Genomic DNA, 18,024 nt, shown 5'->3' with positions numbered 1-18,024 from the left:
TAAAATTAAATGAATTCAAATGTCCCTAAATAGGAAAATAGTGAAATCGGTTATAGCCCATCTATACAACAGAGTCCTATGAAGTCCTTAGAAATGGCATGGGAAAATGTTCCTAATGATTCTCAGTGAAAGAAGCAGATTACAAACTGGCAAAACATTATCCCATTTATATATAATATATGATACAAAAGAGAGGAAGAATAACGTTTACCTCTAAATCATGAGATCATAGGTGCTTTTATTTACTTCCAAATATTATACAAAAACACAATATTTTTATAATACTAATTTCTATAAACAATAAACGTCATTTTTTCCAACAATGGTCCAGCATTCCCGGGAGAATGCCTGATAGAGGTTATGGTGTGGTCTGAGGCCCTCATTAGCAAGGGAATGTGTCAGGCAAGGATGAACCCTGAGTTCTCTCAAGGCTTGAAAGGCAGTGGTCTTCAGTGAGACAGTGCTCCAGCCCTGACACTGCAAGTTCTCCCCGAAGACTGTTCTCTGGAGAGGGCCTACATCATGCTCACTACCCCTCAAAGTTCAGCTGACATCCTACCTCTTCTTGTCCTCAACATTCCAAAAGCACTATTCTCACTGAACTCCAATAGTAGTCATTCTTATGGGATTATTTGTAAATAACTCTATAAATTTATAATACACTTATTAAAACCCTATAAATTATTTAAAACCCTGTAAATTATAAATTTACACCAGAGGCTGCTGTGCTGGGTCCATATGCAGATTTTATTCAGCCTGAAAATATCGTTTAAAAACTAAATCAGCAGGTTTCCCATAAAAAAAAATTTGTGGGACTTCTCTCAAAAAAAAAAAAAAAAAAAGAGATCAGGTAGCATTGAGCCCATATATTGACATAGATAGTAACAATCACTTAGCATTGATTCACAGCTGTCCTTTATACCCAATGACATGGACTTTGCCCCAGTCCTCACTGCTCCCTATTGCTCCCCACTCTGAGCTGAGTGTGGATTGATCATTTCCGCTCCTGTTTCCTTAATAGTAGAGAAATATTTTTCTGTATACTTATCTCTGTCAAAGGTGGGGAAAGGAATGACTGACCAAATGGCACTGTGTTTTAGGGAAAAAATGAAAGGAGTCACATTTCTTTGTGAAGGAAGTTCTCACATGTTTACTAGGCAAATGGAAAATCTGTTGTAAAAAATAAAACTGAAGATGACATTAAGTGTGTGTGTGTGTGTATATATGCATAATATATTTGCTTAGGTTATATATATTATATATTACATACATAATATATATTTAATATATTTGCTTAGGTTACTATATAAAATGGCATAATAACTATCACTCTGTACCTTCATTTCTATTACCTTCATGGCCTATGTGGGCTCAAGTTTGAAGATCTTTGGGGTAAGTCTTTTCTCTCCCAACTGTAAGCTCCCTGGGGGGCGCTGAAAACTTTCTGTTCCAGATGCCATATTGCACAGCAGTTTAGAGAGTGGATGCTGAAATCAGACAGACCCCATTTGTAATCCTGGCCCTGCCATGCTACTTGATCTATGACTCTTGGCAAGTTTCCCAACCTCTCTAACCTTCAGTTTCCTCACCTGTAAAATGGGGTATTAATATCTGCACTTTACAGGGATGTCATGATAATGAAATGAGATGTGTGAAAAGGCTTAGCATAGTGCCTGCCACAAAATAATAGTTAAATAAATGGTGACCATGAAATTATTTATTACTGTATTTCTTTCACATTTCCCATCACACAGTGTTGCTACATTTTTAGCTTTTCAATAAATATTATTGAATTAAATCTTCAGCTGGTCTTCAATTCAACTGTTTCATGGTCTTAAGGAAACTTTCTCCTATTCTAGGAAGATGTGGAGAAAAAAAATCAGCAAAATCAAACTTAAACAGGTCAACATAAAAGTCTCTGAACATTTTAAAACCTGCCTCACTATAATTCAAACCATCTATAATTGTAACTTCACAATGAAAACAAACAAAAAATTTGGAGTAAACATATAACCTTTTAAAGATTTATATAAACTCTATCCTTTTGTGTGTTTGCACTGTCACTCCAAAATTGGAAAAAATCCCATGGAACATGGATTGAAAGGTGTTAAGAACAGTGTGAATTTGCTCTTCTCTAGTTTTAATGAGGTAAATATTTTTAAATTGCACAAGAGTTGATTTAGTTTACCATTAAAGAAGTAATCTGGGATTCTCTGCCCCACACTCCACCCCTAATTAAACTGTATTCTGTAATGTCATTAAAAGCTGCTATTCTAAGTATTTGAGGCGGTTCAAGGGGATTCTTTTCTTTGATTGTATGCTAACTTTTTTTTTCAACTTCAGCCAAAAAAAAAAAGAGGACACTTTAATAAATCTCTCTTGGATTTGTTCTGCAGCTTATTAAATCACTGTCTTCTCTGATTCTGGATCTGAAGGTTTCTTTCTGAGACTGAATTCTGTGATCAGTCACATCGAAAAGGAAAGAGATGTAAGGAACAGCCCCTTCTCAGATCTGCAAGTGTAGAAGGGACGTTTTGGAACTGGAGGTAGCTTTGTAACACTGCAGGTGGGAGGGGCAAGCCCCTATTTGAAGAAAGATCTTCGATGCCCCCAAATGCTCTGAGGAGAAAAATCTTAGATTCTCAAAACTCAACAGCTCTTTCTGGAAGAAGATAAATTGGCTCCAGTAAGTAAATCCTTTTACCTTTTCCAGGGTTCTGAGCCTTGCTGTGTGATCCTGAGGGCATCGTGCCATTTCCCTGCATCCGTTTAACCGTCTATAAAATATCCTCACTCCTCACTCCCAGCTCAGGCAGGACATTTAGAAGTGTTGGGAGCAATCAATATATGGGAGAAGGTGTTTTTAGGCACTATATGATGTTAGAAAGATTCAGCAGTATTGCCATTGTCACTCAGTGAATGATTTTATAAATCAAAGATTTCCATGTTGGTAGAGCTCTGGAAAATCTTGCTCAGTCTCATGATTTTATAGTTGTTCTACAGAGCTTAAGTGACCTGCCGAAGATCACACAACTGTGCAGTAAATGAGATAATGTACATCAGTGTTTGTCGCAGTGCCTGGTGTATAATAAGCACTCAGTAAACCTCACCTACAGTTGCTACTGCTGACATTATTGTTGTTGCTATTATTCAGGTCTCCTTACTCTCAGTTCAGTGCTCTTTCTATCAGATACATAAAGAAACTACAAGAAGCTTGCCCCATGGGCCCAAGAAATATCTTGCTATAAGAAAAATGATCATTCCAAGAAACCATCTCATTTTTTTCATAACTGAGAAGGTCCAAAACCTGGAGAAGTGTTATTTCTTGGGACATAGTTCCTAGAATGCTAACATAACACAGGAGTCTAATTTGGGGCCTTGCTTGGGAAGGAGAGGCTATCCCTTTCTCCTGACCCTTCTGACCCTTCCACCCACAAGTAACACAGAGAAACTGCACACTGTGGACCAGGGATTGAATCCAGGCTCCAGCAACCCTGCCCTCAAGTCCCCAGGGAAGAGCACTGTCCTGGAAATGGAAAATGACACTGACTTGGAGAAAGGAAAGACTGCCCAACGCTTGAAACCGGGAACGCTATGTGGCCAAATGGCCAAAGAGACAAAATCAGACTCTCCTACCTCACACCATACATAAAACATAAGCTCTACAGGTTGATTAAGGACTTGTGTATCAAAAACAAAACTATGAAATTCTTAGTAAAAATATAAATGAAAATCTTTCAGACTTTGGTATTGAGAAAGATTTCTTAAAGATGACACAAAAAGATTTGACTGTTAAAATGATGGATAAATCTGTACAAAGAGTAAGAAATGAAAAAAAATACATCTTAAGTAAAATGAAAAGACAAGTTGTAAGTGGGAAGAAGATTCTCATAATACATAAAATCAGCAAAACATGAGTATGAAGAATATATAAAATATCCTGCAAGTTAATAAGAGAAATACAACCAACCCAAAAGAAAAATGGACAAAAGTCACGGACAGACATATCACAGACATGAAACACAAGTGACAAAGAAACACAAGGAAAGATTTTCAGTGTCATTGGTGATCAAGAAACTGCACATCAAGACAGTGATGACATATGTTACACACATTTAATTGGCAAATTTTTAAATTGGGACAATATCAAGTGTTGAAGAGAATGCAGATCCTCATAATCTCTCATCCATTATTGCTGGGAGAGTAAATGAGTGCAACCACCTTTGGAAAACAGTTTAGCACTATCTCCTGAAGTTAAATATTCAGATCTCCCATGACCAAGCAAATCTACTGGTAGTTATATGCCCCACAGAGACTCTTGAACGTGTACAAAAAGAGACATGTACAAGAATATTCTTAGCAGCAATGCTTACAATTAAAAAAAAAAAAAATCCGAAACAACCCAAGTGCCTAAAATTGAAAGCATGAGTGAATAAACTATGGCTTATTGACACAATAGAATTTTCTACACTCATCAAAAAAATGAACTCCAACAGTTTGTAATATGAATGAATTTTAGTATAATATTAAGTGAAAAAAGTAAGTCCCTTCAAATTACTCATAGTTCAATACCCTTCTTTTTAAAGCTAAAATAACCAAAACACTAGAAATATGTAAAGATGCAGTAACACTGCATTAAAGCAGTGGAATGATTAATAAAAGATTCAAGAATGGGTTACCTTAGGTGGGGAAAGACACACATAGTTACATGTAGTTGATTGTTCAGTTTCTAGTTTTTGGTTTGGGTGGTGAGTGCAAGGATGTTTAATTTATTATTAAAAATAACTAACTAAATATGTTAATAAATAAAAGCAAGCCCTTGTGTGGACCAGTGATGAGCTACATTATGAATCGGGTACTATGACAACCCCTGTTCTCTACAACTGAGGTCCCATCTTCCCTCTTCCTTTTTTTTAAGGGACACTGGCCACTGAATAACGGTATATTTTACTGCCCAGGTGCACAGACTAGTTTCTCAGAGTGGATATCAGTGAGACCCTAGGCAGACTAGGCACATAAAGAAAGAATATATATCCCTTATCCTTACGGAGTTCTCTCCATCAGCATAGATAGTCGCATCAACAGACAATGAGAGAGAGAAACGCCAAGTGTCAGGGTGAGGTCTCTGCTGTGTGCTGTGGGATCTGCTCCTCTTTGCTGCACTGCTCTCCCTCCCCCACTCAGGCTCTAGGAGCTCCGCTTGCCAACTAGAGAGGGTCAGTCAGGGGGCCACCTGCATCAGAGTCCCCTTGGAGGGCTGATACCATGCACATCCCTGGCCCCTGCCCAGATCTGCAGTGTCAGAATCTTTGGGGTAGGGTCCAGGATTCTGCAATTTTAGCAAACTTCCCAGATGCACCTAAGGTCTGAGAAATCTTCCTCTCAGAGATTCTACGTCGTTTTATCCCCTTTGAGAATCCAGGATAATATTCTGAATGTGCTACTCTCTACTGTCACACTTCCCCCCATTGGTCAAGACCCCTGGCAGCCATTCCATTTTTATAGCCCCAGGGAAGAGAGATGAGGAAGGCTTCCTCAGAAAAGAAGATATCATAGAGCAAAAAGGTAGCGGCCCCTGAAGCCACAAGACATGTGTGTCCCAACATCTCCCCCTTGGGCTAAAGTCCCAAAGAGAGATATTTTAGATAGGTTGTGGGAAAAGGCAAAAGCAGAGTCTCTCTTCCCTTTCCTAATTGGGTCCCTGGGACCTGGTCCCAGACACTATTTTGGAGAGGGAAGGGGAACTATTTTGAATCAGAAAGACTTGTTAATTCTGAAGCCACAAGATGTCACTGATTGAAAATTTTAAGATGCCACAGTACAAAGTGAGGTGGAGACTCAAAAAGATTAGATTAGATTTAGAACAAACAAAACCAAGAAGCTTCATCGTCTTTGCACATTGAGCGTGGTGCAGAAATGTGCAAACTGGCACCGGCTGTATCCCCACTACCGCCCCAGGGCCTGTCCTGCAGCAGGGACTGAGTAAATGTAGAATGGGACTAGGTTGAGATGCCTGAGACATCAGGGCAGACGCACTGCACACCTGACCTCGGGTCAGGGTCTTAAAGGGGTGAGTGGGAGTTACTAGTTAGTGTGTCCAGGGGTGGGAGTAGGGAATGGGGTGGGGGTGGGGTGCGGTAGAAGGTATTCCAGGCAGTATTCACGAAGAAAAGAATTGTGGAAAGTCATGTATGGTGCCAGGAGAGACGAGGAGCCAGCCAGGAGCCTAGAGCATGTCCTCGGAGGAAGAGGACTTGTTCCTTTACTGCCTTGTCTTTCACAGCAGTCTCAGTACCCAGCCTGATGTGGACATCCCAAGTCCCAGGCAGCCTGCTTATACCACTTCTCACTGCAGGAAGGCTGTGCTTTAAAAACCTGCAGTGACATAGCAACCACTGGCATCTAGAGTCCCATCTCCTGCCCAAGCAAAGGTCCCCGTACACAGCTGTCAGAGAGTTGCCCATTATTTGGAACAGGGGCAGAGAGTGAGGAAGGAAGAAAAAAATCTCTCAGGAGGAACAATGTGGCACTTTTTTCTAACACGGAGAAGGAAGCATTTTCAACAAGAAAATAAACATATCTTCTCCTTTTTATTCATTAAAAGAACAAAGCCTGGTGTAGTGGAAAGAAGAGGAGTTTTGTTATTCAAAGGACTTGTGTTCCAAATCCAGCTCCACCACTGCTACCTATGGGTAGCAGAGACGGTCATCAAATATTCTGTGCATTTCCCTTCACTTCCCAGATTCCCTTGCAACTAGGTTGGGAACATGTGATGGGGTCTGGCCAGTGGACTGCGGGTGGACTCTCTGGGTGTCACTTTCAGGCTGATGTAGTTGAAAGTGGTTGTACTTCCTTCCTCGCTCTCTTCCCTGCTGCAAAGAGGCCATGGGTACAAGCGGGCGTAGCTTCACAAGGGACAAAAGGCGTCCGACCTTCCTGACCTTTATCAGACTTTGCACAAGAGAGAAATAAACCTTTACATTGTTAAATCACTGATATTTGGAGATCGATTTGTTACCGCAGAATCACATAGCCAAATACACTAATGCGCTAATACATTGTAATATAACCCTTGGTCTCATTGGAATGAAAGCTACTTGACTCTCTAGGCCTTGGTTTTCCCATCTATAAGATGAGAATAATTATACCTATGTAATTGGGTTGTAAGAATTTACTATATGTTTATGTCCTATATAGCAAATAATATATAGCTGGCATTTAATAAATGTCTCTTCCTTTAAGATGCAGTTGATGTCATTATTATTCCTGTGGTTATTACTGTTATACAGTGGATACAATAAATGTCTTCAAATAAGCAGCAACTGTGTCAGGCACTCTACTAGTTGTTTTACATGCATGATCTCATTTTTGTAGCTAAAGAAACCAAGCCTCAAAGAGGTTACTTGTTTAAAGGAACACAGAGCTAGTAAGTGATCAAGTCAGGATCAGAAACAGGGGATTTCCTAAACCAAAAGTCCATACTCTAATGGCAACATTGCTACTCACATTTTTCAGATGTGGAACCCCGGAGGCTCAGAGATGTTACATAAGTTCACCAAGCAAAGTAATAACTGTTAGAATGAGAGGACTTTTCTCTATTCCAGACCAGTGTTGCAATGATGTGAGGTTAGAAAAGATAACCCCCCTTAGGGCACTGGACAGTGATGTCTGTGCCCCCTCCCACCACAGAGGCCTAGCCCATTGTGAACTGAGGTCCTAGCAGCTCCAGATACTGTGGGCAACAGATAAGAAGAGGGGGAAAGAAGGAAACTACATCTTGATAAAAGGAAAACTGGATGCTTTGTGTTCAGAGAACGGCTTCTCACCAAAGTTTCCAAGGAAAATCCCACTAGCTGAAAACAAACATTGAAAGAGTTTCTATATCTCTGTCAGATCTCTGTCTGTCTTTGTCTCTCTCTCTTTCTCTGTCTCCCCGTTGGTCCCTCTCTCTCTGTGTCTCTCTCTGTTTCTCTCTGTCTCTCTCTGTCTTCCCCCCACCCCCTGTTTGTTTTGGAAGTTGAGAAGTGAGCAGTGTGGATCCTAAAGCAGTTTACACTGAACCAGATGGCACATCTGATTAGCATCAGACGAAAAAGACACATTACTTAGAGATTAGGTTCTAAGTAGGGATAAATCTGTTCCAAAGGAACAGAAGGTTTGGTTTTCTCGCAGACTCCCCTCAAGAGCTTTCTCAGGGCATACCTATTCATCCTTTCTCCCATCATCAACACCAGGCAAGTCTGCGCTTGGGCTGGAGAAAACAGGAAATGCATCTCCATAGATTCCCCAATTCTCCTCCCCCTGAACCCTGAAGTCATTCACACAGGGCAAGCCACTCCCTGAAGGACCTCGGCTGCTGGTGACCCCTGACTCCCTCATACCCCAGGCTAACAAGTCACATTATGCCACTGAGTCTGCACAAAAACCCAATGAGACTCGTTCTGTGGTTATTCCCACTTCACAGCCGAGGAAATTGAGACTTATAAGGATTAAGTACTTTACTCAGGATCATAGGTCAAGTAAAAGTTGAGGCGAATGGAGGCTAATTGCCTCCATGAAAGAAGAAAGAATTAAAAAGTGTGTGTGTGTGTATGTTTTAAAAGAGCCCCAAGGAGCAAACCATCCTAGAGGATGTCTGTCAAGTGTCCCAAACTATGTAACTATATTGAGGCCTGCAGCAAGGTAAACAATGAGGTGAGAAACCACAAACATCTCACCCTGACCTATTCCTCTGGGCTCAGATCGCACAGGCCCTGTGCAAAAACACTCTAGGGAAATGAAATAAAAATTGGAAAAACCATTCAAAGCAGGAATGGGACATGGATACAGACCAAGGCCTTTTGTTCCTTAAGTCCTGTGCTTCTCAGACCCTGGAGAAAAACACACAGCTTTCAGGGAAACAAGGAAACTTAGCTTAGGGTTATGTGCAACTATCAACTATGAAGGGATGCCCTTATTGCAAAGAACCTGAAGGTTAGGATAGACGTTGGGAAAATGAAAGGAGCAGCAGAAATAATAACCACACCAGTAATAACAGTGATCACTTAGTATGGGATATTATATTGCTTTGATAAGCACTTTAAATGCACTGTTGGTCTCATCAGCCCACACAACAACCTTCTAAGACAGACATTGCTATCATTTTTCCCATTTTACAGATGAGCTTACTGAGGATCAGAGAGGTTAAGTAAATCGCCCATGGTCACACAGCTGAAAAGGGGCTACACTAGGAATCCAACCCAAGAACCACTGCCCTTAACCAGTAAACTTCTCCCCCTTCGGCATAGGACCCTCCTGAAGAGAGGCCAATAGGATACTCTGCCAACATTTCGGAAAGTGCTTAAAAGCCTTCTGGTTCCTCTGCTTGATGTCAATACAAGTGTTCAAGGCTGTGAGTACAAGCTAATGTCACCGACAATACTCCAGGCAATTTGCACATCTGGCAGTTAGATAAGTACAGGCTTAAAGCAAACTGCATCCCTGAGGCACAGGACACTTCACAGGGAGAACAACAGAAGGGATTTCATTATAACTCAGACTTGGCCAAGGAATCAAACTCACCTTACTTCAGGGTATAAAGGAGACACTCACCCAAGAGCCCCAGACACCCAGTAAGTTTGTGCGTATGAATTCAGATTGTATTCACTTGGAACTTGAGGATTTAAGGAGAAGGCTGAGCTGAAGTTTCCCTTGGGTTTTTTTTTTAATTTGTTTTTTTAATTGAAGTATAGTTGATTTACAATGTTGTATTAGTTTCAGGTGTACAGCAAAGTGATTCCGTTTTTTATATATATATATATACATACATACATATATATACAGATATATATATATATATATGTGTATGTATATATATATATTCTTTTTCAGATTCTTTTCCTCTTTTGGGTTACTTTTGTAAGAGGGTTCACTTAGCAAATAAACAGTGGGAGAAGAGTTACCTTTAAGCTGTGCATAAGAGCATAGTGCTTTCACACGTGAACCAAGGACGGATAGACTAATTATACATTGCACCCTCTTTAAAATGGGTCCCCAAAGGGCTCTCTGTTCACCTACTTCTAGTCTCTGTATGTATGTAAAGGTAAGAATTTTGCATTTTTTTTTTGTAACTGTGTACAACACTGGGGCTGGCCTTCTGTCAATTAATAATCAGAGGGTTTTTACTGAATCTGAAACTCAAAGACGCAGCAGGACTGGTGAGCAGCAGCTGTCCAGCCTGCCCTGTGATTATGCTAACCCTCAGGGGCAACCGTCAGCCCAGGAGATGTGACTCCAGCAAAGGAATCACTCCTACTTCTACCAGGCTGGAGCTGCCACCGCATGCCCAATCCAGGACCGCGCTAACACTCCAGCTGGCCTCGATGCTGAGCCGGGCCCCTCACAATGGTGGCCGCTCTGAACAGTGAAAGGAGCCAAGCAGCCCTTGCTCTCCGCTGCCTGTGCAGCACCACATGCAGCAAGAGTCGTCCTTGCCACGCCCCTAGGATGGGACTCACTTCACTTGGACAGTGACACCACCTGAAATCCAGGAAGGGACTGCCAGGGCAGGAAGGGGCAGGCATATTTCAAAGCTTTCAGAGTGAGGGTAATTTATTCCGACATGGAAATCAGAAGCTGAAAACCGAGGAAGGCTCACTTAAAAAACCCCAGTAATACAAGGCATACAGCAAGACTTACCAGGATTAGTTTCCAATCACCTTACACAAACCACCTTGCACAAACAAACCATGTATGTACTGCATTAATCTGCTGTCACACATCTGTCTAAATGGTCAGGAAACTCCAGGCATGAATATAAAATCACAAGAACACTTTTCTTCCTGTGCCCTTCTCCTAACTTTAATTCCACGGGATGGGGTTCAGACACCAATTTTGGATGCACCATGTTAACCAGACATAAGGGGGAAAAATCTTTACAGTGAAGTGGTTCCTGAATCTTTAATATATAAATATTCAGGCTTCACTCTGAATAAATCCCGGGTGGGTGATGACTGATCCTCTGCTTTCTAAGACTTCTTATTTCTTGCACAGTTTGCTTCTCACAGAGAGGAGTGATGGAGGAAATGGTGAATATTGACATCTAAGTCCTACCTGCTCATAGTTGGAGGACGTGTGGCCATCCAGCCCACCGATCTCAAAAACAGGGAACCCCAAGGCTCTTGACTGTGGGATGCTGGCTGGGGACTGGTGGTTACCAGAGATCAGTTTGGGTGAGCAAAAGCTCTGACCACAACCATTGCCCAAGTCCACTGTCATTTCCTGCTCTCCAGGAAATACCGTTACGTGAAGAAAGGCAACGTCCAGAGCAGTTGTATAACATGCTACTATGAGAGTAGTAATAAAAGACCAGGGGAGAATATATAGTAAATGTGTGTTTGCTTGCTTATACAGTGAGTGCCCCTGGAAGCAAACACAACAGGAGACTGAAGCCACTGGTACCTCTGTGAAGGGATCAGAACTTTACCTACTCCTCATGTAGAGTAAAAACCTCCCAGCAAAATGACTCCAAATTTAGCCTCTCAGTAAACTTTCTCAGGAAAAACAAACAGTTCAGCCTATGTTTTCCTTAAATTAGTTTAGATTCTGATATCTAAGTCGTCAGCTACTTTCTGCTTTCCCCCTTCATTCAGACCAAGGGAGTGGTTAGAGAAGAAACATTGCCTAACTGCGCAGCATGTGATGAGCACGTGGGCTTTCTGGCACCCCCAACCGGCCAGGATGCTTTGCACTCACCTTGCTTTTTAAAGAGGTTGCTCTGGACTATCTCATTCATGGACTGGACTTTCTGCTTCTGGAGTTTCTCGGGAGGGATGCAGGTATAGAACTCATAGAGGAGTTGGCTAAGGGCAGGAAAAACCAGAGCACGCAGAGCTCGTTAAACCAATGTCTGCTACCTCCTGGCACTTACAGTCTGTCCATCCCCAGCCTGCCAGCTCTGCGGGGGCAGAAACAATGTACCTCTTGCTCCCTTCGCCCCCCACCTCCGTGCATGATAAGCCTTCAGTAAGTATGCATAGTTGGTCTTAGTGTTGAATACTGACAGCGTTCAAAGAGATGTGGAAATCTGAAAATAATATCAAGAAACCCAACCACTTACTGTGTGTATCAGGCACATGTTTTGCACTTGACACCCACTCTGCCATTTAAGCCTCATAATTCTATGACATAGATCCAATGCTTATCTCAATTTTACAAGTGCGAAATGTAAGGTTTTAAAAGGTTAACTAACTTTCCCAAAGTTACACAGCTAGGGAGGGTCAAAGAAACAAGGGTTCAAAACCAGATTCTAATTTCATTGCCATGCTGTTTTATTCACTAATGTTTTATGCTTAGTAATGTTTTATGATAAATCTTAAGATCAAAAAAGGTCCTTAATTTTTTAAAAAACTCTGAAAAGTTGTGGGTTAGAACCAGTCTGGGATATGAAAAAGGAGATAGCTCTTTCCAAATAGAGTGAAAATAAAAATACCACTGAAACAAAATTAGAGCTCCTGTCAGCTTTCCAAAATAAGCTCATTGTGTTTATTCATTCTTTCAAATCCTTATTAAGCATCTACTTAATATGTGACAGGCAATGTGCAGGGCAGTGGGATACAATAGGAACACACTTGGTCCCAATTGGCATGGAACTTACATTCTAATGGAGGTCAGCGTACAACACAAAAGCAAGCAAATCAATACAAGGCCATAGATGCAATGAAGGAAATGAATAGGGAGTTGTGTCAGAGAGTAATGGTGCAGGGGTTGAGGGAGGAATATAATTTATTCACAATGTTCAGAGGTAGCTTCTCCAAGAAGATAACATTTAGCTTGAAACCAGAAGAATGAGAAGAAGCCAGAAGAAATCTTCATACGAACAGTGGATAAACTGATGAGAGCTGAATAAAGTTTGGAATGCACTGAATAGAATTGTGCCCATATTTATTTCTTAGTTTTGATAGCTATGCTGTAGTTATCTAAAATGTGAACATTAAGGGGAGCTGAGTGAAAAGTATGCAGGAACTCTCTTTATACTATCTCTGCAGCGCTTTTCCAAATCTAAAAGTATTGCAATATAAAAAGTTTTTAAAATCTTCTATAGGTTATCTTGGAACTTAAGTGAATTTAGGAAAAAGAGGAAAAGGGCGTTATCTGGCTCAGATGCCCCTATTCTAAGAGCATACGCACAGTAAGATAATGTGTTCCTCCCATGAGAGGAATGGGGTAAAGAAGGAGAGAGCGAAGGGGAGCCCATCTCATAATCCCATTAAGTGTCCATAGGCTGTTCTCCATTTTTAACTACAGGGCTTACAGGGCAAAGACTGGAACCCCAAAATAACCTGCAAGCCCAGATGAAATGGAGACATTTACACCAAACATCAGTTTTTTAACCTACATGTTCGTATCCTGCATCACTGATATTGTCAAAGAAGGATGTTTACTTTATAGTTGGTTTTCACCAAATCTGACACAACCCAATGAAACTGTAAAAATCCCACACCAATATCCCTGCAGGAAGCTCTGACCACGTGTCCTCCCTGTCCCCGCGCTGAGTGCCCGTCTGGAATTGCCCACAAGAGCTCTCCTCTCCCTCTGAATCCCTGGCTTGACAACAGAGCCCAGGAAAGTACACACCATAAGCTCACCTGAGTAATTTTGCATCAAAGACGGTTTCCACATCATAGAGGACAGATGGGATGTATTTCAAAGCTGCCACCTAGGTAGAAAGTGAAATAAACATGAGCAGTGCCCACGGCCAACAACTCTGTCTGGTGGTGAGAATACTTTGCAACATAACACAGATCAAGGGAAAATGATCCTGAATCCTGGGCACTGCTACAGTGATTCAGACTCTGCATGTAGACCGAAACACCAGGTGTACTTCTTTCAAAAGTTTCTTCTGTCTTCAAAGGAGCAGAAATGTAGAGTAGAGAAATCAAAAACTTTGAGGTTATACACACTTACAGTCAAATCCTGGGTCTGCTCCTTAGTGGCCAGGTGACTTTAGACAAAACACTTAACCTCTCTGATGTCTCAATTTCCTTATCTATAAGATAGAGGAAATAATGTCTATTTTGCAGGATTGCAGAGATTCAAAATAATATAAATGTGGCATCCAGCAGAGAGCCAGACATATCTGCGTGCTCAGTAAAGGATAACTTCTATCTTTATTGGAAGATGGTATGCTTGAATTGTTTTGTTGGTGGCAAGGATGACATGGACTGAGTTATTTCTATTTTCTCTCCCTGGCCAATGTGTAAACAATTGTCAGCATGTTTTGGTCCACTAGCTGGGTTAGGAAAACTGGGCATTGTGGTGGATTGTTTCTGTCCTCTGTGCAAGATAACTGATACATCCAGAGGTGGGAAAAAGACCCAGGCCCTTGCAAAACAGCACCATTTGCTAAACAGCAGAGTAGACTGTAATTTCCACAGGAGGAGTTGTAAGTCACATAGTTGGAAAATGATGTTTAAAAATCTGGTAGATGTATCCATTTTATATTTTCTTTTTATTTTTCTGTATATTCTAAGTGTTCTATAGTCAACAAGTATCATCCTTTTACAAACAGACCAAAATTAAAATAGAGAAAATTCTTTTTTTAAAGAAAATCTTATCCTAGCCATATACAGTTGCACTTCTTAGTTAACATGAATAACAATCATGACTATCCTCTGAGAATGTTCAGTGGAGCAGACACCATGCTGTTAGATTATTTTGTTAAACCTTATTTCAGCCTACAAGGGATACACTATTTTCATAGATCAGGAACCACTAGGGCATCAAGATTCAATAACTAACTAGGTCACAAAGCTTAGCACGTGGCAGAGCCAGGATTCAAAATCAGGCAGGCTACTTACAGAGCCACTCCTTGTAACCCTCAAACAGCACTGTTTTTCTCCATGCCACCATGCTTTTTTTTCTTGTTAGTTAAGATTTTTACAAGTCAGTATTATATGTTTGATATAAAAAAATTCACACAAGTATTAGGGTGAAAATTGTCCCTGAAGTTCCACATCTCCATCTCAGCCCCAATCCCTACTCCTCAGAAGGGATCACTGTCAATATTGTGGTGAGTCCCAACTGTTTTCTGTGCATGAACAAGTATGTGTTTGTGTGTGTGTGCATGCATGTGCATGTGCACATGTATGTGTGTGATTATACAGTTCTGTAACTTGCTTTTTGCAGTTAACCATGTTATCACCAGTATTTTTGCACATCACTTCATAGAGTGCACTCTTCATTTCTAATCACTGCACAACAATGTTCACATGGGTACACCAAGTCCTCCTTACTGACAAGAGTCCATGCTATCTTTATTTTTCTTTACTATAAAATAAGTGGTAAGAAAATATTAAAATACACATCTGTGTATCTGTAAGAACCCCTGTGTGATGGATGGGCTGCTTGAAGAGAAATTAGTGTGTAAAATGTATGTACACATATGCAAATGTACATACAAATGTATACACATACACATTTTAGGAGATAATATCATATTAACTTAGAAAGAAGCAGTAATCAATTTCCTTCTACTCCTTTCCCTATAACCTTGCTAACACTCGTATACAAATCTGTCTCATTTTGTCAATCTGATACATAATTTGCAACTGTAATCTGCGAATTTTTGGATCTAGTACAGGTGGGCACCTTTTCTATATTTATTGAACAACTGTATTTACTATATATAGCTTGTTTATATTCTTTCCCCATTTTTCTTTTGGGTGACGTCTTTTCCTATTGATGTGGAATTCATTAATATTAAGCCCTTTGCACAGCTACATGTAAAAGAACGGAATTAGAACACTCCCTAACACCATACACAAAAATAAACTCAAAATGGATTAAAGACCTAAATGTAAGGCCAGACACTATCAAACTCTTCGAGGAAAACATAGGCAGAATGCTCTATGACATAAATCACAGCAAGATCCTTTTTGACCCACCTCCTAGAGAAATGGAAATAAAAACAAAAATAAACAAATGGGACCTAATGAAACTTAAAAGCTTTTGCACAGCAAAGGAAAACATAAATAAGACGAAAAGACAACCCTCAGAATGGAAGAAAATATTTGCAAATGAAGCAACTGACCAAGGATTAATCTCCAAAATTTACAAGCAGGTCATGCAGCTCAATATCAAAAAAACAAACAACCCAATCCAAAAATGGGCGGAAGACCTAAATAGACATTTCTCCAAAGAAGATATACAGATTGCCAACAAACACATGAAAGGATGCTCAACATCACTAATCATTAGAGAAACGTAAATCAAAACTACAATGAGGTATCACCTCGCACCCATCAGAATGGCCATCATCAAAAAATCTACCAAAAAAAAAAAAGAAATGGTTCTGAAGAACCTAGGGGCAGGACAGGAATAAAGATGCATACGTAGAGAATGGACTTGAGGACACGGGAGGGGGAAGGGTAAGCTGGGACGAAGTGAGAGAGTGGCATGGACATATATACACTACCAAATGTAAAACAGATAGCTAGAGGGAAGCAGCCACATAGCACAAGGAGATCAGCTCGGTGCTTTGTGACCACCTAGAGGGGTAGGATAGGGAGGGTGGAGGGAGATGCAAGAGGGAGGAGATATGGGGATATATGTATATGTATAGCTGATTAACCTTGTTATAAAGCAGAAACTAACATACCATTGTAAAGCAATTATACCCAAATAAAGATGTTAAAAAAAAAAATTAACCCCTTTGCAGTAACACATTTTGCAAGAATTTTCTCTTGCTCGTCCTGTAGTTTGACTGTTGCTTGTCTTTTAGCTTCGTTTATCGTATCTTTCATTGCACAGTAGGAATTTAATTTGTATGTTGTCAGATGTGTCAGACCTTTTCTTTACATTATTGGATTTTGTGTCCAGAGATTTATTCTTTATTTTTTCAAATCAAGATGGCAAGAGATAACAAGATTCCAAAGTGAATGTTTCTAAAACTAGGGTCTATTGGGACACCCTCTTCCCAAAGGATGATGTTAGGTATTCCGTGGCGGGAAGGGGGGGTAAGGATTTGCAATCAAACAATTAGGGGAAAGTTTGATTTAAGCAAAGATAAACCAGTAAGGTGTTTTTGGAGGGGGTTTTTTGGCAGAACTTTTCAGAATTTTAATATGCTAAGATGCATTATGACATTCTTCCAGGCAATTATAGTATACAGTACATTCCAGCCTAGTTGGTCAGGCCATCTGTATCAGGAAACATCAAGATATGGCAAAAGCAGATGCCTGCAGGGCTGGCCAAGCAGCAGAAAAAGTGAAATGAGAAGAGCGCAGGCCAGTGGGAAGTGAGGAGGTATGTGGAACCCACACTCTGTCTAAAGAATGAGTCATTCTTGTTCACTTGTTTTAACACTGTGCTAGCCAAATCAAACACACCTGCAGGCTGCACTTCTCCCGTGGGCTGCCAGCTTATAACCCCTACATTCTAAAGAGACATCATATGCTGAGGCACATGCCCTGATAAAAGCCCATCTAAGCATTCTAGCAAACTGCTCCTTCCTTCACTCTTAGGCTGAGAAACATAGAGCTCTGGGCCCACGGGGACCTGGGGCGGGGGTGTGGGGGGAATCCCAGCGCTCCACCCAGCACCTGCATGCTCCGAGGCCCATTTCTTCACCCCCTGGGCCTCAGCATCTTCATGTGGGGCAGAGAGGAATGATGCAAAGTAAGGTATATCTTGCAGCTATTGTAATGCCCGGCATGCAGCAGGCCCCCAAAAGTGCGTGTGCTGGATCTCTCCTTCTCTCATCTCTCTGACACCAGCCCTCATTACCCAGCACCTGGACAAAGTGTAACATGGACTCATCATAATTAAGACCAAAGTGAGGGAACAAAAACAGAAATGAAATCCTCGGCGAGCTGGGGAAAGCCGGGACTCCAGTGTCTGCAGCAAGTTGCTGGCTTTCAAGGGCTGCGTGTCATTCCAGGGCTTCAGAGCGATGCTGTAGAGCACTAATCACCAGGTGTCTACATGGACACTCACACTTAGATGCTCCAGCTATTAGCAAGGAGGAGCTGGGCAAAGCTGGGACAA

The 18,024-nt window shown here is 41.0% G+C and overlaps 1 protein-coding gene across 1 annotated transcript in view; it reads right to left on the bottom strand.

Moving 5' to 3' along the window:
• DOCK2 (dedicator of cytokinesis 2) overlaps window positions 1–18,024 on the bottom strand; it is a 385,217-nt gene that overhangs the window by 288,627 nt on the left and 78,566 nt on the right. Inside the window, exons 22-23 of the mRNA XM_059917659.1 lie at window positions 13,626–13,696; window positions 11,734–11,840 (exon numbers count right to left, since the gene is read on the bottom strand). Of these exons, the coding sequence (XP_059773642.1) occupies window positions 11,734–11,840; window positions 13,626–13,696 (178 nt within the window). The remainder of the gene's footprint in view (window positions 1–11,733; window positions 11,841–13,625; window positions 13,697–18,024) is intronic.

This window comes from Balaenoptera ricei, chromosome 3, assembly GCF_028023285.1.
Source record: "Balaenoptera ricei isolate mBalRic1 chromosome 3, mBalRic1.hap2, whole genome shotgun sequence".
NCBI classification, from domain to species: domain Eukaryota; kingdom Metazoa; phylum Chordata; class Mammalia; order Artiodactyla; family Balaenopteridae; genus Balaenoptera; species Balaenoptera ricei.
Note: the sequence above shows the minus strand (reverse complement) of the source record. Positions and strands in the feature narration are given on the sequence as shown.